Source organism: Cetorhinus maximus, chromosome 15 (assembly GCF_964194155.1).
Source record: "Cetorhinus maximus chromosome 15, sCetMax3.hap1.1, whole genome shotgun sequence".
In the NCBI taxonomy this organism is placed as follows: domain Eukaryota; kingdom Metazoa; phylum Chordata; class Chondrichthyes; order Lamniformes; family Cetorhinidae; genus Cetorhinus; species Cetorhinus maximus.
In genome coordinates, this window is record NC_135893.1 from 38,574,824 (window position 1) to 38,601,313 (window position 26,490).

The following is a 26,490-nucleotide window of genomic DNA, read 5'->3' on the forward strand; positions in this document are numbered from 1 at the left end:
AAAGGCCATTGAACTAGCTGCAAAGTCAGCCAGCAGCCAAAGTAATAAACAGCAATATCTTGAAAGTGGAAGACCCCAACCCAAGGGAAGGACTCCCCAGCCTGTTCTAGTCAAAATTCACCTGAGAACCAACCTGCTAGAAATTTGACAACCAGAAACTACACAGCCCGCTGAAGATTCCTCGTTTTACAAAACCTTCGTTTCAATTTTAAAGCATCATCTGCATCTAAGAAACTACAGGCCTGCCACGAACGAGAACTGAGATAATTATAAACTATAACAGTAAATTACCTTCATCTGTATCTAATCCTCATGTGTGCGAGACAAGTGAGTGAAATGTTGCATTAAATTCAAGGTGTGTGTGTGATAATAAATAACCTTTTGTAATCTCACAAAAAGCTTGCTGCTGGGTTTCCTTAATTAATACATACTCCATAGAAAACACACACCTCTTACATACAACATATTGTTCATGGGCAGTAAAAAGAAACACAAATTGGAAAACCTAGAGGTGGGATGCTAATGCTGTAGCTGAGTTAGAGCCAAGGCAAGGTCCACTGAAAACAAATGGGTTCCCTATCCGCTACTAGCTTCCCCGTTGTACGCGAGTCTGTTCAGATAAAATTACACCCAATTGCTCCAATCCTCCTCGTTTCATAAACCCCAACTCAACTAACGTAGCTGCCTGTATCCTGTACAAAGCTCTGTTCACCAGTTACTCCCATGCTTGCTGATCTACACTAGTCACAACAGAGATTTGAATTCACTGCCCTCATCTTCAAATTCCTTCATAGCTGCTCCATTGGCACATTTTAAATTCCTTCAGCCTTACATTCCTTGCCATATCCTTTGGTCTTATGTAATCCAGGTGACTATTCATAAGAAATATTCATTTTAAGTATGTCTTTAGGACTTACCCATTTAAGCTGCACAGAATTGAAGACAGTCCCATCACAAGATTTGTAAGAGATAGTGCATTGGCAGCATTCTGGCGTGCAAATTCTTGAAGGTGGATCCGGCCTGCCTGCTCACTAAGAAACAACTTCTTAGCATACTGCAAAACACCTAAAACCAAAAATGTAGCCAATCAGGTAATTACAATGTTAATTCTAGTAGCCACTTCTAGAACATCTCTAGAGTACATGTGGGTTTGGTAAAGAGGAGAAAAAGCTGAGCAAAATACTACACTGTTGGCATTATCTCAGTTTAAAAAAAGGGAAAGTCTGCCCAGGCATATCGTAACTTGGTGTATCTGAAAGCTTGTGGGTATTGGATCAATGTAGACATTTCTTCCCCATCAACATAAAGGGCTCAATTACTGGCTCAAGGACTGCTATTCAGTCCATTAATAGCAATGACTGAGTTCATAAATTTGGTAGGACCTGTTAGCTAGTAAATAAACAAAATTTGTTGCAAATGCACATAGTCCAAGAGGAACATTAAAAAATATTGATACTACTTTGGATCAGAGAAGGGCTTTCGTATCAGTAGAGACATTTGCTCTAAACAAAGAGCAGACATAAGTTTCATTCTAATGGCCCACCTTTTTGCATGGGACCAAGAATTGGCATGTAGCAAAACAATCCAGTAGGGATGTCATGATATGATTTAATACTCCGATAATCTGGTTATTTTTTGTATCAGTATCAGTATTTCAAAATACCATTATGAGTAATCCATAACAATTTACTGACAACACTAGAATTCAGAACACCTTTCTGAAAAAATTGGTCCCAATAAAAGAAAGACTACATTGTCATATTAAGCTCTTTGATATGCCAGGATTATATATGGCTATTGTGATAATGGTTATATTGGAAAAAACAAAGTAATAATTGTATATATAAACAAATATCAGTATCTGTAATTTCAAGGCATCCCTACTTTAAAAGCTTGTCTAACATAATCTCAATATATCCAACATTAGCAGAACATTTGTGTTAAGTGCAGTCAAGCCAAACATATTTTGTATGTACACCGATTATTTCTTCTGCTGTGCCAGCGTGCCCCGAGTAAAAAACCTTGAGTTTTTGTAGTGGCTATGGGCATTATTTTGTGAATCCAGGCCTATTATTAATGAATCAGTATGAAGGAAGGTTGAAAATAGTCAGTTTGCCTTTGCACTGGGTGGGTATCAGATGTGACAAATGAATATTGTTTTGAGCCTATTATTATTATTAATAAAAAATGTAACGCCCTTTAAAATTAATTTTTGGTTATTGGTGGAAATAAGATAGCCACTCCCTTCCGGTAATTAAAGTGCATAATGAGCTAAATGGCAAATATTATGGAGCAGACCAACTCAAACAAAAAGGTACCGGGCTCATAAGTTCTGAGCAGAACAATGGACATCTCAAAACTTTGGGAATGACTGCACTAATTTGCAATCTATAGGGTTAATTCTTCGTTCAGCTCAATTCAGATGTTTAACCTTCTTCCATTCAAAACATAAATAATCCACAAAATTGTGGGCCAAAGGAACCAAATTCCATTTTCATTGAAATAACATTTGTATAGCTCAACTAATTAAAATGGATTTGTATTGAAAAAAACCCACACGATTCTAAAATTTTCTGTTCAGTAATAATTATATTTAACCTACTAGTTAATGTAAATTAGAGGAAAAACTCCTGGCTGCAAACAACTTATATTTCATGTTAAATTCTTCTCCAGCATCTGGTACCCAAGACTAATTTATTTCTTATTAATTTCAGCTAGCCAGTAAAATATGTCAAAGTGGATGTTTCACCTTTCCTTGTAGTCTCTATCAACTGCTGAATAAAGCACAGTCTTTATGTAGCATGTGTTGCCAGTAGTTACTAGAAACCAAGGAAACTACACCATAATTGGAAACATTAACATAGGTGGGCTTTTGTTGTTAAAGAAAGGAGCTACTCTGCTTTAACTAAAATATTAATGTTTTTCATTCCAGTTTAGATAAATTTTATTGTCAAAATCAACTGTTATAAGCCTCGCCACTTTGGAATCAAAACTCCAACCAAGTACACTATTGCACCAGGCAGTTAATATAACATGTAGTAACATTTGCTTCACTTAAGGAAAAATTGAGCTACTAAAGTTTGATTTTGTTGCTGGAAAATGCCAACAGTAAGCCCTTTTTCAGTTTAAAAAAATGTTTTGAATAAGGTAAGACTTATTGATGTTGTGTCTTAAAATAGATTTTGCTCTTATTGATGATCACTGCTTTATTCTGATAAAAGCAAGCAAATGTGGATACTTTTAAAACGTAAACATCTATATTCCTAAACATTTCATCAAACCAGCATGCTGTGATGACCCCTCCCTCCATTAACTAAGTATAAGATGATCTATAATAAAGCTAATTCTGTGACTATAAGGCTAAAAATGAATTAGTAATGGGAAGAAGATAGTGGGGGATCATTTAGAAATTATTTACATGCCTGGAGGTCTCTTATCATCCTAGTTGAAGCTATCTCTTCTAAAGATCATTTTCACTAGTAATAATGATAGAGAAGAAAAGTCATGTGTGTATACTTTTCTAGAACAAAGAGTAAAAATAACAGAGCAATATTTCTTCCATTCCAAATTATAATCTCAGATTAATCATACTTTTGAATCAGTTACAAATTTAGCAATGAATGGAACAAGGGTTAAACCACTCAGGTTTGAGTTAAAGATATTTTTGGTCTTTCACAAATCAGCTTACCACACTGAAATTTTAATTATTTCCCCAAACCTAAAGAAAGGGTTAAAGACTTTTCTCTATCCCTCTCCTGCTGCCCACTCCAACCATTGGACAATGACATGCTGCTTTCCCACATTTCCCAACTTTCAAATGTGCGTGCTTTTTAAATACCTAAATGCTAAGCTTTACGTGGGAGAAAGGCTTAAGGTTCAAGTCCTACTATTGTATTTTGCACCCTGCACTTCACGTGTTTTCCAAAGCCAGCCAAGTTCAAGCCTTTTTCGATCTGAAAGAAAACAGCAGATCAGAGCAACACAGAAGCCAACAAATGTCTGCTAAATCAGCATTGCATAGAGACCCCCACTCAGAAGATTCTAGCTTTAAAAAATCCTTCATATAAATGGCATCTGTTCAAATCACACTTTCCTTACATTCAATTAAAACTCTCAGAATATAAAAAAGTAAATGCAGTAGTAATCTGCTGTGGAAAAAACTCACTGTAATTCACCTAAATGACAATAGCATCACATGACATATACCAATCAACAATTAGATGACAAACTGTCCAAATTTCATTAAGTGTGTAAAAATTTATAAAAACTTAACACGATTTAAAAACATTAGGTTTACCTACCGTAAGTATAATATTCTCATTCTTTGAATGCGGTTCAAACTTCACATACAAATGAAATACTTGCAATCTAAACATTGGCCCCTTTATGATTTTAATGACTAGTAGTAACTGTGTGACCATGTGGTTCTTCCCAGCCACTGCTGCACTTAAGGTCTTATTCTTATATTGCACCTCAGATCTTTTGAAACACGTGGCAATAAGTTAATGCAGTTAAAGTATAAAAATGTTGTGCACAGACCACACAAAAAAAACACGGTCCATATCAGGGAGAATTAAGTTAGTGAAAAGTGACAGCTTTTGAATGTAATGCAGCCTCGACATAGAATGAGGGAGACAAATCTAAAAGATGGTCATTTAACATTCAACCTAATTTTTTCCTCCACATACAAGTGAAAACCACCAAAGTGGAAAGGAAACTGAAGTAGGCAACTGTAATTTAATATTGACAGGTATTTGGAGCACAGTACTGCCAAAAGAATTAACCAGTTGTACTGTTTGGTAAATGCACGCCTGAGATTCGATAGCCTAGTGCTTATGTTAATGGACTAGTAACCCAGAGGCCTGGACCAATGATTTGCAGACTTGTGTTCAGATCCTAACAAAGCAGCTGGGGAATTTAAATTCAATTAATTAAATTAAATCTGGAATTAAAAGGCTGTCATTAATAATGGTGATCATGAAACTACTGGATTGATTTAAGAACCCATCGATTCATAATGCACTTTAGGGAAGGAAATCTGGCCTGTATGTGACTCCAGACCCACAGCCATCTAGCTGTCTCTTAACTAGCCTGTGAAATGGTCTAGCAAGCCACTCATATTCAAGGTAACAGCTCACCATCACCTTATCATGGGCAATTAGGGATGGGCAGTAAGTGCTGACCTTTATCAATGACACCCACATTCTGTGAATAACTATAAAATTCCTGTCATCTACAACAGTATACAAAAAAAAGTCACAAGTTGACTCTGAACATGGCCAAAGCGTGAATGGAATGTGTCTCCCTAAACTTCCAATTCTCTCTCTCTAGCTTTGAAAATTTCTTACGATCTGTGACACAAAATTACTTCTTGACCTATAGTCATTTTAAAAGATTCATACCTTGTACAACCAGAAGCCATACACAGTATGGCAGCAGCAAAAATCAGAGAGTTTATGGAGGAGTACCAGTATGTTGTTTTTGCCCACACAACGGTAGTTTGAGGTATAACTGAGGTGACCCAATTGTCCCATGCCAAATACCCACTGTGTCACCTCATTGTTCTTAGAGTCCTCTTTTCAATTTGTAAAGCCAGGCAGGGTTATGGGGGGGTCCCTAGACATATATCAAATAAAATCATAGAATGGTTACATGCACAGAAAGAGGCCATTTGGCCCATTGAGTCTACGTTGGCTCTTTGAAAAAGCAATCTAGCTAGTCCCGCTTCCTTCCTCTTTCCCTATAGCTCTGCAATTGTTTTCTCTTCAGACGATTATCCGAATCCCCTTTTGAAAGTCTTGATCAAATCTTCCTTCACCATATTCTCAGGCAAATGCATTCCAGATCCTAACAATTCACTGCGTAAAAAGTTTACCCTTGTATCGCATTTGGTTCTTTCATCAATCACCTTCAATCTGTGTCCTCTGGTTTTTGACCTGTGCCGCCAGTGGGAATAGTTTCTCCCTATCTACTCTGTCCAACTCCTCATGATTTGAACAGCTCTATCAAATCTCCTCTTAATTTTCATTTCTCCAAAATGAACATCCCCAGCTTCTCCAATTTATCCACATAACTGAAGGGTCTTAGAGTCATTCTTGTAAATCTTTTCTGCACCCTCTTTAAAGCCTTCACACCTTCATAAAGTGTGATGCCCAGAATTGGAACAACACTCAAATGAAAAATTGAATAAGCAACCACACAATTTAAGTTACCTTTTTTGAAAATTGATTAAATTGATAAATAAAGAGGAGTCTTTTACAGCTATGGTGAGGTTGGACAAATTTTAAAAAGGTGTTGGTTGTGCAAAGGATGGCAACAAGCGCAAGTTATCAAATATGAAAAAATACGTTCTGAAGATAGTAATGTCATTTACAGAATGCTACAAAGTGAGGATTAAATTTAGCTTGCTTTCCTGGACATTTTTTTTAGTTAAATTTCCTTCAAGCCAGAGAGGGATTTTGCTTGGGGTTTTCAGCTTCATAAGTCAGCCAGTGACCTAAACAAGGAAGGGCAGTCCCACAACCCTGTAAACCACATTCATAGACAATTCTATTTGTTAACTGAAAACACATGCACACAAATGCGTCAGATTATCTGTTTGAGGTACCATGCAGTGCAAAAACACTGATCTAGATCAATTTACAGCAGGTCATTGTAAAGTGGGCAATTAACTTTGCAAAATTTCTGCACCAGTTTGTGGTGTATCAACATATTACCAGTTCACTAAATTAGTCAAAATAATAATTTTAACAACTATTTTGTCAACAAAAGATTGGAGAATTTCACAGTTGATTGGTTTGGAAAACCAAATAGCAATAACTCGCATTTATAGTGCTTTTAACAATCCATAACACTTCACAGCTTGGGTGTTTGGGTAGTTGGGGTGGGGGGGCATGGTGGCGTTGGTGCTGGGGTGATAAGCAGTGAGGCTCAAGTAGGTAGGTTAAAGGAAATAGCAGAAGCACAGTTGAAGAGGAATTAGAAAGCAGGGAGAGACGTAGCAAGGGTTTGCCAATGATAGAATGGAGGGAGTGTTCTTATTGGTAGCAGAACATAGTCACTTATCACATAAGCTGGAGTATGCAGTGAACCAGTAGTCCGAGCGCTGTGGGCAGGGTTGAAACAAGACTGAAGGAGTTCAAAGAGAGACAGAGAAAGGTAGATACTGAGTAGAGTGATGATTATGCATTCTAGAATTTTAGACAGGGATTCAAGCCTATAGCAAAACAGCAGAGTAGGTCAGAAGAGGAGTAAAATTTATAAGGACCAGTGTGAGAGCAAATCGCAAAATTGAAAGGCTAGGGCTCCAATAGGAGAAAGTGAGAAATTACCAAAGGGAAAAGTGAGCTTTGAAACAGAGAAGTTGTGGAACTTGAATTCAAAGTGGCAAACAATATTCACATGCAAGCGGACACAGGAGGTAAACTCAAAATTAGAGGAATAATTTTACAAGTCAGAAAATAGTGGGCAGTCACGCCCAAATTCCTGAATTACACTGACGGCATCCAGCCAAAAGCACATTCTCATGTGTTTACCCCTTATGCATGTAAGGGTTAAGGGAAGTTATACATCTAATTGGAAATCTCTTGGAAAGAAAGTAAGAGAAGCAGTCAATATCCAATGTCTTAACTGGATGGCCAAAGACAAATGCCTGGAGTTCACCTGGTAAACCAGGGTTGAGTTTTACATAATCAAATAAAATTAATGCCAAGCCATTGAATGAGATATTAAGGTAGGTGACCAAATACTTGATCAAAGAGGTGAGTTTTAATCAGAGTCTTAAAGGAGGCAAGACAGGTAGAGAAATGCATAGGGTTAGAGGGTGAATTCCAGAAATTAGGGCCTAGATGACAGAAGGCACAGCCATCAATGGTGGAATGATAATAATGGGGGGGATGCACAAGGTGGCAAAGTTGTAGGAATGTCGACTTCTCAAAGAGTTGTAGGGCTGGAGCAAGGCTAGGGAGACATTTTAACATAAGGATGAGAAAGTTAAAAGTAGAAGCACTGATGAACTGGGAGCCAATGTAAGACAGCGAGGTGATGGGTGAGAAAGACTTTGTACACATTAGGATATGGACAGTAGAATTTTGAAGGGGTTCAAATTTATGGACAGTGGAACATGGGAAGCTGATGAGGAGAGCGTTGAGATTGATAGAATCTGGAGGTAACAAAGGCATCGCTGAGTGCGGAGGCATTCAGCAGCAAATGAGCTGCGGCAGGGTCAGAGGGGCCAGAATTATAAAGGTAGAAGTACTATAAAGGTCTTTCTCATGCATAGTACTATAGGGTCAGGAGCTCTGCTGAGGATCAAATAGGGCATTGAGATTGCGAACAGTGTCTTATGCCTGAAACAGCGGTCAGCCAGAGAGCGAATTCGGCCTCTAGAAAATGGGGTGGGGGCTGAGGACAATGGTTTCAGTCTTTCCAATGTTAAACTGGAGGAAATTTTGCTTCATCCAGGACTGGTTGTCAGACAAGCAGTCTGACAACACAGACAGTGGAAGGGTTGAGAGAATCGGTGGTGACAGTGAGCTGCGTATCATCAGTTACATGTGGGACCTGACATTGCATCTTTAGATGATGTTATTGCAATTATATAAGTTGAGAAACAGGAGAAGGCCAAGGATTGATCCCTGGGAGACTCCTAAGGTAATGGTATGGGGCAGGAAGTAAAGTCACTTTATTTAGGAACAGAGGAACAGGAGCAGACCATTCCATTCCTTAAGTCTATATCCCCATTCAATTAGATCATCGTTCTATTTATCCACCTTGGTTCCGTATCTATTAACACCCTTGCCTAACAAAAGCCTACATATTTATCAAAATTGTAAAGGACATAAATAAAATACAAAATTACCAAAAAAATCAGGTTTTTGTTAAACCCAGTCAGAAATATGGGCAGAAACTTTAGCCTGGAGGTGAGTTATGTACTGGGATGAAGTAGAGGAGGGTGGGGCCTGGAGGAAGCACTCCTGCTCCACCTGGCCAACGAGCAGTACTGTAAAGGCACTCATCTCGTGGATTCAGCCCCTCTGGTCTCCTTTAGGCTGCCGAGTTTCCCAAGACTCTAGAAATCTGGCCGCCTCTAATTTAAAAATAGTGCGACTATTAAAAGGCTACACTTATTTGTGCTGCAACACTGGCCAAAAGGGAGCAGGCAAGAGCCAAAGCTTCAGGTTGCACAGTGGTGACGTAAGCAGTTGGAGAAGCCGTGCATGCGCCTGTGGCTGGTGAGAGAGCTGACCTTCCAATTTCCTTTTTGGCAGGGGCAGGAGTCACTAGCACTAATAAAATAAAGGCACCCAGCCTCATTATAAAATATACTATCCAAACCACTTTTTGAGAGTGGGTTGGTTGCCTGCCCCTCTTCCCGTTTCAATTAAAACTGCAAGTGGATGGATTTAAGGTGCAGGATTTTTTGCATTTTAATCTCTGATATGACCCCAAACCATGCTATTTTTGGGTGCCAAGATTCAGCCCGCATAATAAGTCAGTTTTGTTGGCAAAAAGAATTAGTTTCAACATTTATATCTCCATTCAAAATATATTTACATAGAAACTAGGTAGGCCATTCGGCCCTCCGAGCCTGCTCCGCCATTCATTTTGATCATGGCTGATCATCCAACTCAATAGCCTGCTCATGCTTTCTCCCCATATCCTTTGATCTCTTTCACCCCAAGAGCTATAGCTAACTCATTCTTGAAAGCATACAATGTTTTGGTCCCAACTACTTTCTGTGGTAACGAAATCACAGGCTCACCACTCTCTGGGTCAAGAAATTTCTCCTCCTCTCAGTCCTAAATGGTCTACCCCATATCCTCAGGCTGTGACCTCTGGTTCTGGACTCCCCCACCATCGGGAACATCCTTCCTGCATCTGTCTAATCCTGTTAGAATTTTATAGGTTTCTATGAGATCCCCCCTCATTCTTCTGAACTCCAGCGAATATAATCCTAATCAACTCAATCTCTCCTCATATGTCAGTCCCGCCATCCCAGGAATCAGTCGGGTAAACCTTCACTGCACTCCCTCTACAGCAAGAGCATCCTTCCTCAGATAAGGAGTCCAAAACTGCACAGAATATTCCAGGTGTGGTCTCACCAAGGCCCTGTACAATTGCAGCAAGACATCCCTGTTCCTGTACTCGAATCCTCTGGTTATGAAGGCCAACATACCATTTGCCTTCTTTACCGCCTGCTGCACCTGCATGCTTACCTTCAGCGACTGGTGTACAAGGACACCCAGGTCTCGTTGCACATTCCCCTCTCTCAATTTATAGCCATTCAGATAATAATCTGCCTTCCTGCTTTTGCCTCCATAATGGATAACCTCACATTTATCCACATTATACTGCATCTGCCGTGCATTTGCCCACTCACTCAGCTTGTCCAAATCACACTGAAACATCTCTGCATTCTCCTCACAGCTCACCCTCCCACCCAGCTTTGTGTCATCTGCAAATTTGGAGATATTACATTTAATTCCCTCATCTAAATCATTAATATATATTGTGAATAACTGGGGTCCCAGCACCGATCCCTGCGGTACCCCACTAGTCACTGCCTGCCATTCGGAAAAACACTCGTTTATTCCTACTCTTTGTTTCCTGTGTGCCAACCAGTTTTCTATCCATCTCAATACACTACCCACAATCCCATGCGCTTTAATTTTACATGTTCTTATGTAGGACTTTGTCGAAATCTTCTGAAAGTCCAAATAAACCACATCTACTGGCTCCCCCTCATCAACTCTATTAGTTACATCCTCGAAAAATTCCAGTAGATTTGTCAAGCATGATTTCCCTTTCATAAATCCTTGCTGACTCTGTCCGATTCTGCCACTGATTTCCACGTGCTCGGCTATTAAATCTTTTATAATGGACTCTAGAATTTTCCCCACTACCGACGTCAGGCTGACTGGTCTATAATTCTCTGTTTTCTCTCTGCTTCCCTTTTTAAATAGTGGGGTTACATTAGCTACCCTCCAATCTGTAGGAACTGTTCCAGAGTCTATAGAATGTCAGAAGATGACCACCAATGCATCCACTATTTCTAGGGCCACTTCCTTAAGTACTCTGGGATGTAGAACAGATTTACCTTAGCCTTAGGACATGGTGTCTGACTATTTCTAAAGGGTAGGCTAATTAGGACTGAGATGAGAGCAAATTTCTTCACCTGATGGATTGTGAAACTTTGGAATTCTCTACTGCAGAGCACTCTGGGATGCACAATTATGAGTATTCAAGACAGAGATCGATACATTTTTGGATAAAAAGGGAATCAAGGGATATAGGGATGGTGCGCGAAGATGGAGTTAAGGTATAAGCCATGATGTTATTGAGTGGGAAAGCAGGTTTGAAGGGCCGAATACGACACTCCTGCTCATGTTTATGTAAAAACGTACAATATAAAATAAGATTCTGAACAATTCCAGGGGGAGGAAGTAGTTTTATTATTTGCAACAATGAATGGTTTTGAAGTCCTAGTCTAAACAGGCTATAGTTTTGACAACACTGAGTCAATACTATGCAAGGCAAAATCAGCATTGTGGGGAGGAAGAGGAAAGTTTCAGATGCACTTAGAGTTTGGAAACTTAAGGTGAAAAAATTCTCATGTCACAAAAGGTGGCACGGTTGTCCAATGCGGTGAAGCAGTCTGGGAAGAGTGTCCTGCAGTCAGCAGCGCGGTGAAGCAGTCTGGGAAGGGTGTTCTGCAGTCAGTTCTTGTTGAAAATAACAAGAGTGGCATCAGAAGACAGCACGAGAGAGCAGCAGAGAGATCAAAACCAGCATGAGTGCGAGGAAGCTTCAAAAAGTGACGTCAGCACAGAGGTGAGAGCTGATTGGTGAATAATGGCTGTGTTTTTCTCCAGTTTAAAATAGGTTAAACTAAGGAAAGGTAAGGGTTCTAGTTTTTATTTAAAGTACATAAGTAAGTTATCTTTTTTTAAAATTACATTTAATTTAAAGTAAGTGTTTTTTTTCCACTGGCAGAGCAGCTCAGTCCTCTAATGTACCGCCTGCAAGATGTGGGAAATCCTAGACGGTCCTTGCATTCTGACCGACGTTTGCAGGAGGTCCCACCACCTGCAGCTACTTGAGCTTCATGTTTTGGAGCTGGAGCAGCAGCTGGAGGCACTGAGGTGCATCTGCGAGGGGCTGAGAGTTTCATGGATAGTACATTTTTACACGTGTTCACCTCACACTTCACGGAAGTGCAGACAGAGAGGGAATGGGTGACCATCCGTCAGAAGAAAGGCGTCAGACAGGTAGTCAGGAAATCCCCAGGGTGCATCTTGCTTGAGAACCGTTTTTCTGTACTGGAAAACGGTGAGAGTGACGGTTCCTCTGGGGAGTGCAGCCACGCTCATGGCACTGACTGGCTCAGCTGCATGGGGAGGGGGGAGGAAAAAGGGGAAGAGCAATAGTGATAGGAGACTCGATAGTAAGGGGAACAGACAGGCATTTCTGCGGCCGTAGATGTGACTCCAGGGTGGTATGTTGCCTCCCTGGTGCCAGGGTCAAAGAGGTCTCTGAACAGCTGCAGAGCATTCTAAAGGGGGAGGGCAAACAGACAGAGATCGTGGTACATATTGGTGCCAGTGACATAGGTAGAAAGAGGGATGAGGTCCTGCGAGCAGAATTTAGGGAGCTAGGAAACAGATTGAAAAACAGGACCTCAAAGGTAGTAATCACTGGGTTACTTTGGTGCTATGCGCTAGTGAGTATAGAAATAGGAGGTTAATCCAGATGAATGCATGGCTAAAGAGACGGTGCAGGAGGGCTGGCTTTAGATTTCTGGGACATTGGGACCATTTCTTGGGGCGGTGGAACCTGTACAAGGCGAATAGGTTGCACCTGAACCGGAATGGGACCAACATCCTTGAGAGGAGGTTTGCTAATGCTGTTGTGGAGGGTTTAAACTAACTTGGCAGGGGGATGGGGTCCTGAGGGGAGGTTCAGCAGGGGGAGATGCACAGCCAAGATTAGAAGAGAGAGCAAGTGAGTCTGGAAGGCATAGAAATTATAGGCCAGTTAAGGCACAAGGGAATTTGGCAAGGTTGGATGGTATTTATTTTAATGCAAGGAGTCTGACGAATAAGGCAGGTGAGTTGAGGGCACAAATTAACACATGGAAGTATGATGTCATTGCTGTCACAGAGACATGGTTGAGAGAGGGGCAGGATTGGCAGCTCAATATTCCAGGATATAGGGTCTTCATGTAAGATGGGGGGGAGGTAAAAGAGGAGGGGGTATCGCAATATTGATCAAGGAATCAATTACAGCAGTAAGGAGGGATGACATCTTAGAAGGCTCCTCAAATGAAGCCATATGGGTAGAACTGAAAAACAAAAAAGGAGCAATCTCATTGCTGGGAGTGTACCATACGCCCCCAAACAGTCAGAGAGAAATAGAAGAGCAGATATGTAGGCAAATTTCAGAGAAGTGCAAAAATAATAGGGTATTAATAGTGGGGGATTTCAACTTCCCCAACATTAACTGGGTTAGTCATAGTGTGATAGGTTTAGAGGGAGTGGAATTCTTAAAATGCACACAGGAGAGCTTTTTAAGCCAGTACATAGAAGGTCCTGGACTTAATTTTAGGGAATGAAGCCAGGCAAGTGGTAGAGGTATCAGTGGGTGTGGGGGCAGGGGGGGCATTTTGCAGATAGTGATCATAACTCCATTAGATTCAAGATTGTTATGGAAAAGGACAAGGATGGAACAGATAAAATTATGAGGGGCATTGGTAGAGTAGACAGGAAAGAATTTCTCCCCTTGGTGGAGGGATCAATAACCAGGGGGCACAGATCTAAGGTAAGGGGCAGGAGGTTTAGAGGAGATGTGAGAAAGAATTTTTTCACCCAGAGGGTGGTGGGAATCTGGAACTCACTGCCTGAAAGGGTGGTGGAGGCAGAAACCCTCATTACATTTAAGAAGTATTTAGATATGCACTTGCAATGCCATGCAAGGCTATGCGCCTAGTGCTGGAAAATGGGATTAGAATAGTTAGGTACTTGTTCGACCGATGCAGACTCGATGGGTTGAAGGGCCTTTTTCTGTACTGTAGACCTCTATGACTCGTTCTATTATATGATATTATAAGTCATGTGTGAATATATGGTGTGGCTCACTTTAGTGATGTGTGTTGAATAGTCACTAAACAGACAGGTAAACTTAAAAGGCATGGCACTTCATTGACTAGCAATGATGAGTGATCTGGGCCTATAGGAACTCCATTTATTGTGTGGCCTCTGAGGTAGTGGCATCTTCTGAGTCTAGTGGGTTCCTTGACATGAGCAGGTTTCTATTTTAGGCAACCTTTGCAAGGTCAAGGGTTTGGAACCTAGCTGGCAAGCTGGAATGTGGCGTTTACCCCCTTATCCTCTATCAGAACCTGTTGTTTAAACAGCATCGGTAGCTGAAGCATACCGTATATTGCAAGTGAACGCACAGAATTCTTAGTAAGGCATTGTCAGCATTTGGAGCGTGTGTCATTGAATCATGTGTGACTTCCTTCCAAATCACAAGTGTGTGTGGCTTTAATGATGCCATGAAAATGGACTTGCTTGTGCCAAGGGCCTGCAGCACTTTTCCTTCTATGTGCCAGAGGTCATGGGAATGTAGCTTGGTCTGGAAGGAGTGTGCCGGATCTGCTGACACTTATGCCACAACATTAATTGGGGAGGAGATCAAGAGACCTTGCAAGGGCCTCACTCATGTTGGAATCGGGTGTCAATAGGATGTTCACAGGCCTGTCTGGTGCTTTGTTCTATTACTCTCATATCTGCAGCTGTAGCCGCACCTTGCACTCCCTCAGGATCATCAGTCTCTTCCCCTTCTTCATTTGAGGAGGCCTCCAGATCCTCCATCTCTCCATTCCTCACCTCTTTGCAGTGCAAGGCTGTGTAGGGCGCAGTAGACACTATGATTCAGTAGACTCTCTGCACTTGAGCAGTCCAGGCAGCGGAACCTCATCTTCAACATTGCAATGGTCTATTCTATTGTTGCCCTTGTTGAGGCATGGGAAGCATTGTATCTCTCCTCTGATGGGCTTTGTGGGTTCTGCATAGGTGTCATTAGGCAGGCCTTGAGCGTATATCCCCTGTCCCCCAGGAGCCATCCCTACAGTTGCTGAGGGGGAGCAAGTTGTGGCATTTGAGAGCAATTGAGGATTGTTACGAATTTCTTATTTATATGATTCATATGTTTTAAGATCACAACCTTAAGTTTTGGGAATTGAATTTTTAAATGCATGATAAATGAGGAGAAACCTTGGTTTGAGCAACTGATAAACACCTCTAGGATAATTACAATTTAACGAATGATTCATGTTTACTTAAAGGGGTCAAAATTAGAGGTGTGTAAACAATAAACAACAGATGGTCCTCTCTTAGCTTCATTAGGGAGCAGTGAGCCTGGTAAGATTGCAGTTGGCCATATTCAAACTATGAATTATTCATGTGGGTCCCAGAATCAAAGGGATATTTTGAAATTATGTTACTTAGTTTAAATCTCTATCTGGAACATCCCAGGTATGTCACATTGCTGTGAAGATAGATTGCAGGAAGCTTTTTCTTTTGTTTTGGATTTATCTGTGTGATTTCTCACAGAGACAGACAGGCAGCCAGGGAGCATCTTTGAGACAGGCAGTTGAAGATTGGGTCAGGTGCTGTAAAGCAGCTATGGACAAGGAACAGAGGGCTATCAGAGATCAGGGGCTGAAATCTCGGGAGCTGGGGTGGGGCCTGCTCGCCGATGCGTAAAATAACGAGCGGTGACATTGGGCGGGTGTCCCGACGTCACCGCGTGTCACTTAGATTTTCAGTTCGGTGGGCGTGCAGCCGAGTCGGCTGCGCACCTGCCAAACTGTCAAAAGCCTGTTAAAAACTAATTTAAACAATTAAATGAGCTGCCCATCCAACCTTAAGGTTGGTGGGCAGGCGAAAAGCCCAGGCGGTCTTCACATTTTTCACGGGACCTCATCCACGGGCGGGATGAGGTTTCATGAAGTGTTTATAAATTCAATAAGATTTTTTTTAAATATCATTGATCTGCCCCAGCTCATGTGACACATGTTTTAAAAGTTTTAAAATACTTTATTTAGAAATTTTAAACTTAAACGAATCTCCCTGAGGCACAGAGGTGCCTCAGGGAGATTTCTGCACACGCGAAAGAGTGCACTCCCAACTCAGGGAATTCCACCCCCCCACCCACCCAGGGAGCGCTCAGCACTTCCGGGTGAGCGTCACACTGGGCGGGCCTTAATTGGCCCACCCACGTAAAATGACGGCATGCACCTGATCAGGGGTGCCGATCAGGTTTGCGCTCGCTCCCGCCCGCTCCTGCACAACCCTCCGACAGGCGTCAAAATTCAGCCCCAGGGGTATTTCTGAGTTGAAGTGACTAAGCAGGAATGCAGCGAAGCCCATGCATGAGCTCGGGTGGCCACAATCATGAGGTGCTTAAGGAGGTTTGGAGAGATGCCTAGCCAGATGCTAATGAAAAGACCCCAAGAAATCTCATACCTCAATGAATAGTGGGAACACTGGGTACAATCAAATTGAATTCCCGAAAGCTGTGGCACACCTTGGTTTGGTCTCAGAGGAAGTGACGGAGCCCTTAAGATCCTGTAAAGTATAAAGGAACACTTGGGTGGAAATAAAAGTAGAATGAGGAGTGTCTGTTGAGATTTGAGACTTTTGGGCTTAAAGAATAAGTGTTCATGAAATATAGGGACAGAACTTCGGAGGGGTGGCAATCACAGTCGGATTACCACTCTGCTTCATTTTTTACTTAACTTAATTGGGAGCTGCACATTTCTCATGCATCCTTCTGACTCGGGCCTCGGAAATGTGGGTCCCCAAGGTCTTCTTTACATTGTAGGGGCCTGCCCTTTTCACAACACTAGCTACCGTAAAGCAGGTAAGTTTAAATGTCCCAGCCACTTTGAGAAGCCAGGAATAGGTAACTGTACAAGGTATGTGAGTAGGATGGGCTGGGGTGGGGTGATAGGTTCGGTTGGGTTCGAGTGGTCAGTCAGGGGGTGGGGGTAGGAAGGGGTGGGGTGAGGAGGGTAGTCGGGTGGTGGGGAGGGTCTTGGAGGTAAATCGGGAGGGTTGGGTCATCACTAGTATAGCTACCCAGGAGTTAGAAGTGGTTTTGAACCTTCTAACTTTTCCTGAGTAACTATTCTTCCAAGAGAGTCAGAACCATCTGAAGTCTCCGACTTAAATCCGAGTATCGGATGGTTCCCAGTGCAAAGTAATTGCCCATCGGAAGTTTGAACTTCCCAAGCAATTCCCTTGCAGTCCTTGCTTGGGGACTTCTGGAGGGCTCCCAGCGCATCTTTTGGGATACCACCTGCGTACGACCCCCTGGAAAGCAGAAGTTCTGGGCCACAGTGTTATGTTAGTAGTACTTGTTTTGTTTAATTCTTGTACAGTAAAGGTTTTTGTTTAAAATGTGAAATCTTGTGGCATAAATTTTTCAGTTGATAATTGGGAGTTCAAATTTCTTTTTAAAAGTTACTGGTCTCCACCAAGATTATAACAGGATGTAGGAGTCATGAGAGCTGCCTGGGAAGTAAACACACACCTGCAGGATGAGTTTGCAGTGGTGACACACCAGCTGTACCTCCGAGAGACTGAAAACCCTTTTGGTGGCAATTACAGCTGTGAGGAGGGATGTTATATTAGAAGGATCATAAAATGAGGCCATATGAACTGATGAAGGAACAAAAAAGAGGCAGACACTACTGGGTGTGTATTATAGACCCCCAAACAGTCAGAGGGAGATAGAAGAGCAAATATGTAGGCAAATCTCTGAGAAATGCAAAAACAATAGGGCAGTAATAGTAGAGGATTTTAATTAGCCCCAATATTATCTGGATTATTTTTTAGCGTGAAAGGAATCGAGGGAGCAAAATTCTCAAGGTGCAGTCATGGAAACTTTTTTTGGCCAGTATGCAGCAAGTCCAACAAGAAAGGATGCAGTTCAGGACTTAGTTTTAAGAAGTGAAGCTGGGCAGGTGGAATGAGTGGCAATAGAGAGCATTTTGGTGGTAGCGATCATAATTCAGTTAGTTTTAACACAATTATGGAAAAGGATAAAGATAGAACAGGAGTTAGAGTTCTAAATTGAGGCAAGGCTAATTTTACTAAGCTGAGGAGTGATTTAGTAAATGTGAGCTGAAAGCAACTACTTGAAGGTAAATCAGTGTCAGAGCAGTGGGAGGCATTCAAAGGGAAGATTCGAGGGGTTCAGAGTATACATGCTCCCACAGGAGAAAAGGGGTGGGGCAGCCAAATCTAAAGCCCCCTGGATGTCAAGGAGCTTACAGGGTAAGATAAGGCAGAAAAGGAATGCTTATGTCAGACATGAGAACTCAATACTACAGAATGCCGAGAGGAATATAGGAAGTGGAGGGGTGAAATCGAAAAAGTAATTAGGAAAGCAAAGAGAAGGCATGAAAGAATATTGGCAAGTAAAATCAAGGAGAACCCAAAGATATTTTATCAATACATTAAGAGTAAGAGGATAACTAAAGAAAGAGTAGGACTCATAAAAGACCAAAAAGGTAACCTATATGTAGAGGCAGATGATGTTGGTATGGCTCTTAATAAATACTTTGCGTCTGTCTTCACAACTGAGGGGGATGATGCAGATACTGTAGTTAAGGAGGAGGAGTGTGAAGTATTGGATATGATAAACACAGGGGGAGAGGAAGTATTAATGGGATTAGGATCCTTGAAAGTGGGTAAATCACCAGGGTCAGATGAAATGTACCCCAGGCTGTAAAAAGCCAGGAAGGAAACAGTGTAAGGTCTGACCATTATTTTCCAATCACATGTGCAGTGTCAGAGGACTGGAGGGCTGCCAATGTTGCACCCTTGTTCAAAAAGGGAGTGAGGAATAGACGGAACAATTACAGGCCAGTCAATCTAACCTCAGTAGTAGGCAAATTATTGGAATCAATTCTGAGACACAGGATAAACTGTCATTTAGAAAGGCACTGATTAATCAAGGATAGTCAGCATGGATTTGTTGAGGGAAGATTTGGACTGACTAGATTGAAATTTTTGAGGAAGCAACAAGGAGGATTGTTGAGGATGGTGTAGTTGATATGGTCTACGTGGATTTTAGAAGGTTTTTGATAAAGTGTCACATGGCAGACTAGTCAAAAAAATAAAAGCCCACAGGATCCAGGACAATGTAGCATGCTGGATACAAAATTGGCTCAGCGGCAGGAAGCAAAGGTTAATTGTTGACGGGTGTTTTTGTGGTGGAAGGCTGTTTCCAGTGGAGTTCCAAAGGGCTGAGTATCAGGTCCCTGCTTTTTGTGGTATATATTAACAATTTGTATGTAAATGTAGGGGGCATGATAAAGAAGTTTGCAGATGACACAAAAATTGGCCACATGGCTGACTGTGAGGAGGATAGCTGTAGACTGCAGGAAGATATCAATGGAGAGATCAGGTGAGCAGAAAAGTGGCAAATGGAATTCAACCCAGATAAGTGTGAGCTGATTCATTTGGGGAGGTCACACAAGGCAAAGGAATACACAATAAATGGGAGAATACTGAGAGGTGTAGAGGAAACGAGGGACCTTGGAGTGAATGTCCACAGATCCCTGAAGGTAGCAGGACAGGTCGATAGGGTGGTTAAGGCGGCATATGGAATCCTTTCATTTATTAGCCGAGGTATAGAATAAATGAGCAGGAGGGTTATGCTGGAACTGTATAAATCAATGGCTAGGCCACAACTTGAGTACCATCTGCAGTTCTGGTCATCTCATTACAAAAGGGTATAATTGCTTTAGAGAGGGTACATTGGAGATTTACAAAGATGTTGCCAGGACTGGAAAAATGCAGCTATGAGGAAAGGTTGGATAGGCTAGGGTTGTTATCCTTGGAACAGAGGAGGCAGAGGGGAGAGTTTATTGAGGTGTACAAGGTTGTGTGGGGCCTGGTTAGAGTAGATGGGAAGAACCTATTTACCTTAGCAGAGAGGGGCCAGTGACTAGGGGGGTGGAAATTTAAAATGATTGGTAGAAAGATTAGAGGGGAGATGAGGAAATATTTTTTCACCCAGAGGGTAGTAGGGGTCTGGAACTCACTGTCTGAAAGGGCAGTAGAGGCAGAAAGCCTCAACTCATTTTAAAGGTGTCTGGATATGCAGCTCAAATGCCGTAACCGGCAGCGTTACGGACCAAATGCTGGAAAGTGGGATTATGCTGGCTGACTGTTTTTTTGCTGGCAAAGACACGATGGGCCAAGTAGCCTCTTTCTGTGCCCTAAACTTTCTATGATTATAGATATAATACTTATAATGTGTATGTTTGAACAAAATCGTACTACAATTTTAAATAAACCAAACTGACTTATCAAGAATGGCTAAACAGGTTATGCTTTTATTCATCAGAGTTTAGAAAAATGAGGGTGATCTTATTGAAACGTACAAGGATCTGAGGGGGCTTGACAAGATAGATGTTGAGAAGATGTTTCTACTAGTGGGGGAATCTCGAACTAGGGGGCATAGTTACAGATTAAGGGGACACTCATTTAAAACTGGGATGTGAAGGAATTTCTTCTCTCAGAGGGTAGTGAATGTCTGCAATTCTCTACCCAGAGAGTTGCGGAGGCTAGATCACTGAAAGTATTTAAAGAGGAGGTAGTTAGGTTTTTGAAATATCAGGAGTTGAGGGCCATGAGGAGCTGGCATGAAAGAGGATTGGAGGCCTGGGCAGGTCAACCATGATCTCATTGAATGATGGGGCAAGCTTGAAAGGCTGAATGGCCTACTCCTCCTATTTCTTATGTTCTTAAACTGTCCAGTGGTCTTTGTGACACACAATAGATTTCATATAATAAAGTATATGTTAGATTAAGCAAATCCCTAGAATTAGATTGATAGAGGTTAAACGAAATCTTGCTGACAAAACTGATAAATCAAAAATATTCATTTTTCAAAATATATTTTTTGCTAACAACGAAATCGACATTCTCAACTTTATGTAACAGTTGAGAAAGAAACAATTGTTACAAAGCATGTCAGAACAAGTGATGTACTTCACTGAATCACTCTGAAGTTGATCTGTGAAATTGACTGTTTATTGATCTAGAATCAGTATGTCATTATACACGGACTCACAAACATGTCTTTCCTTTCTCTCTTTTAAGATCTCCCTGAACCACTCTCTGGCCAAGAGGCAGATGTGCGACTTGCTCACTGGTATCCGCCAATGCTGCTTTCATTGGTCGCTAGGAGTTGTGCGAGTGGCCTGGGGCATGTCCCTTGTTGATTTTCACCTCTCTCTGTTGGGAAGCACTTCTCTCTGCTCAGCAACAAACATGTTTAAAGCATATGCAGCATTGAACAGACAATTTAAAAACCTTTCCAAATCACTTCAGCGATTTCAATTTTATAAAACCAAAACTGATACAGTGGGACCTACTTACAGTGAACAGATTCCAATGTCAACGGACTAACTCAATTTGAACTGATGCTTTCTTTCATTCAACTAGTATGTTTTAATCAACTAACTTCTAATGTTAAAACTCATGCTACAGTGACGACAAACTACACCAAGTCAGTTATCACTATAAAAGGTCCCACAATATAATTTATCTTAACATGATTACAAGTTGAACAACTTATCAAAAAATAGTTTTCTATACATCACACACTGCCACAAATGGGGCTGGATTTTACAGCAACCCCCAGGGCTGGATTGGTCGTTGGAGGGGGTCAGAAACTGTGTGCCAAGCCATGGGTGATTATCCACCTACCCCAGCCGCAATTTCATCATCAGGGGGCCAAACTAAACTATCTGGTCATCTTTGTGACATACAAATTGGCCTTTAAAGGGCTTCCAGAGAAGCCCACACCAAATGCACCAACTGTGAAGCCCGCTGCTCTTGATGCTTGGACTGGTGGCTGACAAGGGGGAGACTACCTCCTTTATGCCACTCCCACCCTTCCCCCCCACCATTTGGAGGCTCCCCTACTCCGCCCCTCCCCCACTCCCCAAGGTCTTACCAGTCCTGCATTTCTTCTCCTCTACCCTGTATATCCCAGATCCCCATCAGGGCCTGTCAGCCTGGCCCCAGCGATAATCCTCCACCCCGCAAATTACCTTTGCCCGACTCAATTGATGATGGATTGGGAATTGAATGCAGTCCCAGCTGTGTCCGCTGCTCCCAGTGGCGCTCCTGGGCAGAAAGCCACTGGCCATTTTGTTGGCTGGCCACTCCTGGAGGCGGGACTTCTTTTCCAGTTGAGCGAAAGGCATGCTTCAAGCAATTACCAGCCTGATGGCCATTAAACCCTGCTGCAGAAGTCCTGTCCGCATTTCCAGTGGATCCCATTTTTTCTGGGAGGGGGAAGGGGGCAGGCTGTGAATCGCACAGGAAGGAAACCCAAACTCAGCAAGGCTATTTAAAATTAATGTGGAGTTCCAACAGACACGATATTTGTTGTCCGAGGGCCTTAATTCGCAGTGTGGGAACCAAGATTTTAGGGAGAAGGCATAAACGCTCAAAGGGTGATTAAGGTCTGTTTAAGTGTCATCATCTGAAGTGATTTAAATCCCCATCTCTTTAAAAATGTAAACAAAACAGGCTGCAGCTTTCATTTAGTGTAAAAAAGCAGACACCTGCTGTTGAAGTGCATTGACTAAGAGGCCATTTGGTGAAGCTTAGAATAATCCATTAGACATCTGTTCCTGCAGTTTCAAAAGACTTCATTGTTGACACCTCCCAAGGGTTGTCATTACAGCTGAGCCCATAATGAATGCTTGGCTGAGTTTCAAATGCTTATAACCACCTATCTCAGCAAGGGGTGGGTGAGTTCACATTTTCATTGGCAGTTTTAAGATGACATTAAAGGATTAGAAGTCTTTAACATGGTTAGTGAATAGACATTTGTCTCTTTGTACAACAGGTTGACCACATGGGGTGGGGGAATTACATTTTTTTGAATGGATTTCATGAATGAGAAGATTTTTCAGTATCAAATGTGTATAAGTGAGAGTTCTCTTAGGTTGTCAGCAGTTTATTTTTTTCATCTTCGCATGACTCCTGAGGTTTGCCCTTAGTGAGTAGCTGTGGAGAGGCGATGTGTATGGCATCAGTAGTACAATGAATTGGAGGTGACATGTGGGTATGAGGGAGCATGGGGGGAGGGGGCGGGGGGAAGAGAGGTGAGGGGCAGAGGGCCGAACAGTCTTTTATACAACTGATCTCAAGTCTCAGAGGACCAAGGTGGGCCTTCTAATCAGGCTGCCTCAGCACTTGCCCGCCTCTGTGTGCCTCTGAACAGTCTCTGGGGGCAGCGGGGATGGCTCCATCCCATCCCTGCCACCCCGGAACAAAAATATTGTGAGCAGGGGATCTTTTAAAGGGGAAGAGACCACCAAGTCAGGAGATTTCCTGATTTGAGCTTCTCACCTCAATAGCAAAAATCCAGCTCAGAGTTTTGTGCACTCTTTTACTGTAAAGCCACCCCACTTAGTCCAGGGAACTGAGATGTAGATTGGCAAGAACCAATGCTTAGGGATTTCCAAGTGCTTGCAGTAGTACAGTTGGAGTAATACCAGCTAAAACTGTAGCTTGCCATTAAAGAACATTAGAAGAACTCTACTGCATATTCATCTTGGACCACTGAAGTTCCACACATCAGGCTTGCCAGTAAAGTTGAAACCCATGGAACAAAAGGGACAGTTGCAGCCTGTTTAGAAAACTGGCTAAATGACAGGAAATGAAGAGTAGTGGTGAACAGTTGTTCTTCAGCCTGGAGGAAAATGGTGTTCCATAGTAGTTCTTCACAGGGATTAGTACTAAGGCCACTCATTTTCTTAATATACAATAATGACTGGGACTTGGGTGTACAAGGCACAATTTTAAAATTTGCAGATGACACAAAACTGTGTTTTATAGTGTAGTAAGGAGGACAGTGATAGACTTCAAGAGACAACAGACAGGCTGGTGAATGGGCAGATATGTGACAGGTGCACATATCATGGAAGGTAGCAGTTAAAAAGGCACAAGGGATCCTAGGCTTTACAAATAAGAGGCATGCAGTACAAAAGCAAATTAGTTATAATGAACCTTTATAAAACACTGGGTCACTCTCTAATAGAATATTGTGTCTAATTCTGGGCACCTCTAGTTTATTCAGCTCATGTCAGTGTTAGAACCAAGGCTATAATGAGATTTGAAGCCAAGTGGTCCTGGTAGAACCTAAATGGAACGTGGCTGAGTAACTGTTACTTGAAAGGGCCATGGTAATTGATGGAGTTGTATTTGTTTTGCTTTTGATAAAGACAAATTTGGGAGAATTTCCACATTGTCGGGTCCAGCTTCAACTTGACGTGCAGGTATGGGAACGTTTACACTGTCTATAGTATGCTACTTTCCACTGTTTAGCATGCTGGTAATTGTGTGTTCTAATTTCACTAGATTGGCATCTGTGTGGGAATCGATGGCCCAGGTCTTCAGAGGAGCCCCACTTGAAAATTCCTGTCTCATTGCTGCTCCATATTTTTTCTGCAACATTCTAAGCTCAGCTTTCCCAGAAATGTGAAGCACAGCATCATTCACCAATGAAGCAAAGCAGAGTTGGGGGAAGTCAGGATATGCCCCCTTTTTACAGCACTAGTTGCCACATGGTAAGGCGTCAATGTGAGTGTGAGTGAATGGGGCTGGGTGGGGGTGTTCAGTTCTGGAGTTAGACTATATTTTAATCTCTCCAACATTTCCTGGGTGAACATTCAGGTCAGTACATTGGAGCTGTCCAAAGTCTCCAAATTCTTACATAGGTTGGCACGTCAGGACTTCTAATGGGTCTGGACACGCATCTTTGGTTGTACATCTGGTCTCCGATGATCTGGAGCCTGGAAATTTGCCCCTATATTTTTTAATGTAATTCAAACAGAAACTGAATTGAAAATTAAATTGAAAGAAACAGAAAAGGTAAACCTCCAAATTAAACTAAACTTCCTAGTCTCTAAGGAAATCAAAAACCAAAAAGGTTGGGAAATTGAAACTGAAACCTTGTTACAAAATATAAAAGGACACAGATGAGTCCATGTTGAGCAGCAGTTGTTGAGTCCATTGGAGCAGAACAGACTAGCTGAAGACTCAAGAGGCTAGATCCAGAAGCTGAGAATAAGCAAAAGAGAATACGTTGCTGCAGCTTTTCTGTTACTTGAAGAAACAGTGGTGGGTCTACTCCAGACCAAGTTGAGTAGGTTCTGCAGACGTGTGCCATTTGCAGTGAAGACTGTGCTTGTGCAACTAGGGTTGGTTGTTCACTGCTGTCGGCTGGGGATCAGACTAACTCCTAGAAAGAGAAACTGAAATTCCTCATGAGGAAGACAGAGTTGAAGGACACTGACTGAGTATGATCACTACGATCGGAGTGGGCTGCTGAACCCATTTGTAAGGCCGGTCTTAGTTATATCTGCCATTTACAGTTTATATTCGACTACAATTTGCCTGTTAATTCATATCTAACGCGTTAATGCTGAAAGTACAGGATAGACAGTATTTAGCGTTTGCTTTGTTGATTCTTGAATAATAATTCTTCTGTTTTAAACCATGGAATCATGGGGATTCATTCTCTTTAGTCTACTTGAAAAGAAAAGTTACTGGTCTCTATTGAGATCGTAACAAAATTTCATTTTCAGGTATGCCTCATGCTGCTTCCAGAATGCTCTTCTCACTCCTTATTTAACTAGAGTTGGTCATCTGCCTTGCTGGTGATGGAGCGTAAGTTTTTCAAAGGGCTGCATTCTCACAGGGTTGAATGAAGGAACACTTGAAGGTGAAGGTCAGGTGTGTAAATGGGCCTATAGTACTTCCACAGCAATGATATGATATACTTGCTGCTGAAGCACTTCGACACAGTTGTAAGTGGCAAATATGGTCAGAGCAAATGAATCTGAGTAACTCTTTCGAGTTATCAACAGATCGCATGTAACTCTTTCGAGTACATTCACAGTTCTTGGTTTCCGGGAGTGGGACATGAACCCACAACCTTCTGATTCAAAGGCGAGGGTGCTATGAACTGAGCCACAGCTGACACGGTGTAGCTGGCTTCTCTTAATTTGCTTGAATTGATAAGGTCATTAAACTGTTTGTGATGCTGAGTTGCTGTACAAGATTGCAGAATTAGCACTAATCATCTCCAACCACTGGACATGACCACTCCATTTCCAGGTTCTCTCCATTCAATCCTAATAAAGCCTCCTCTGCTTTTTATTTGGCCCAACAATACTTTCACTAGTGTCTATGTAAACCTGGGAGATTTGTATTATGCAGTGGGGTCTCAAGACATTTTTCAAACATTTTCACCCAGGCTTTCTAAATTGTTAGTTGCTGTGCTATTTACCGCTTTCGCTAACACTCCCTTTTCCCCACCCCCAAATGGATGAGTTCCTAGAGGTCTTAATAGACTGGAGCAAACCATGAATATTCCAATAAGGCC

The 26,490-nt window shown here is 42.0% G+C and overlaps 1 protein-coding gene across 7 annotated transcripts in view; it reads right to left on the reverse strand.

The window, feature by feature from the left end:
• tmem269 (transmembrane protein 269) overlaps positions 1 to 26,490 on the reverse strand; it is a 150,824-nt gene that overhangs the window by 82,660 nt on the left and 41,674 nt on the right. For 4 of the 7 annotated variants that reach the window (XR_013578918.1, XM_078558288.1, XM_078558286.1 and 1 more), the window contains exon 3: positions 918 to 1,065. Coding sequence is in view for 6 of the 7 variants with exons in the window: in XM_078558288.1 (XP_078414414.1) it covers positions 918 to 1,065 (148 nt within the window). In the remaining variant the exon portion in view is untranslated. Of the gene's footprint in view, positions 1 to 917; positions 1,066 to 3,838; positions 3,954 to 16,529; positions 16,632 to 26,490 lie in introns of all 7 variants that reach the window. The other 3 variants (XM_078558290.1, XM_078558289.1, XM_078558291.1) reach the window with 2 other exon arrangements.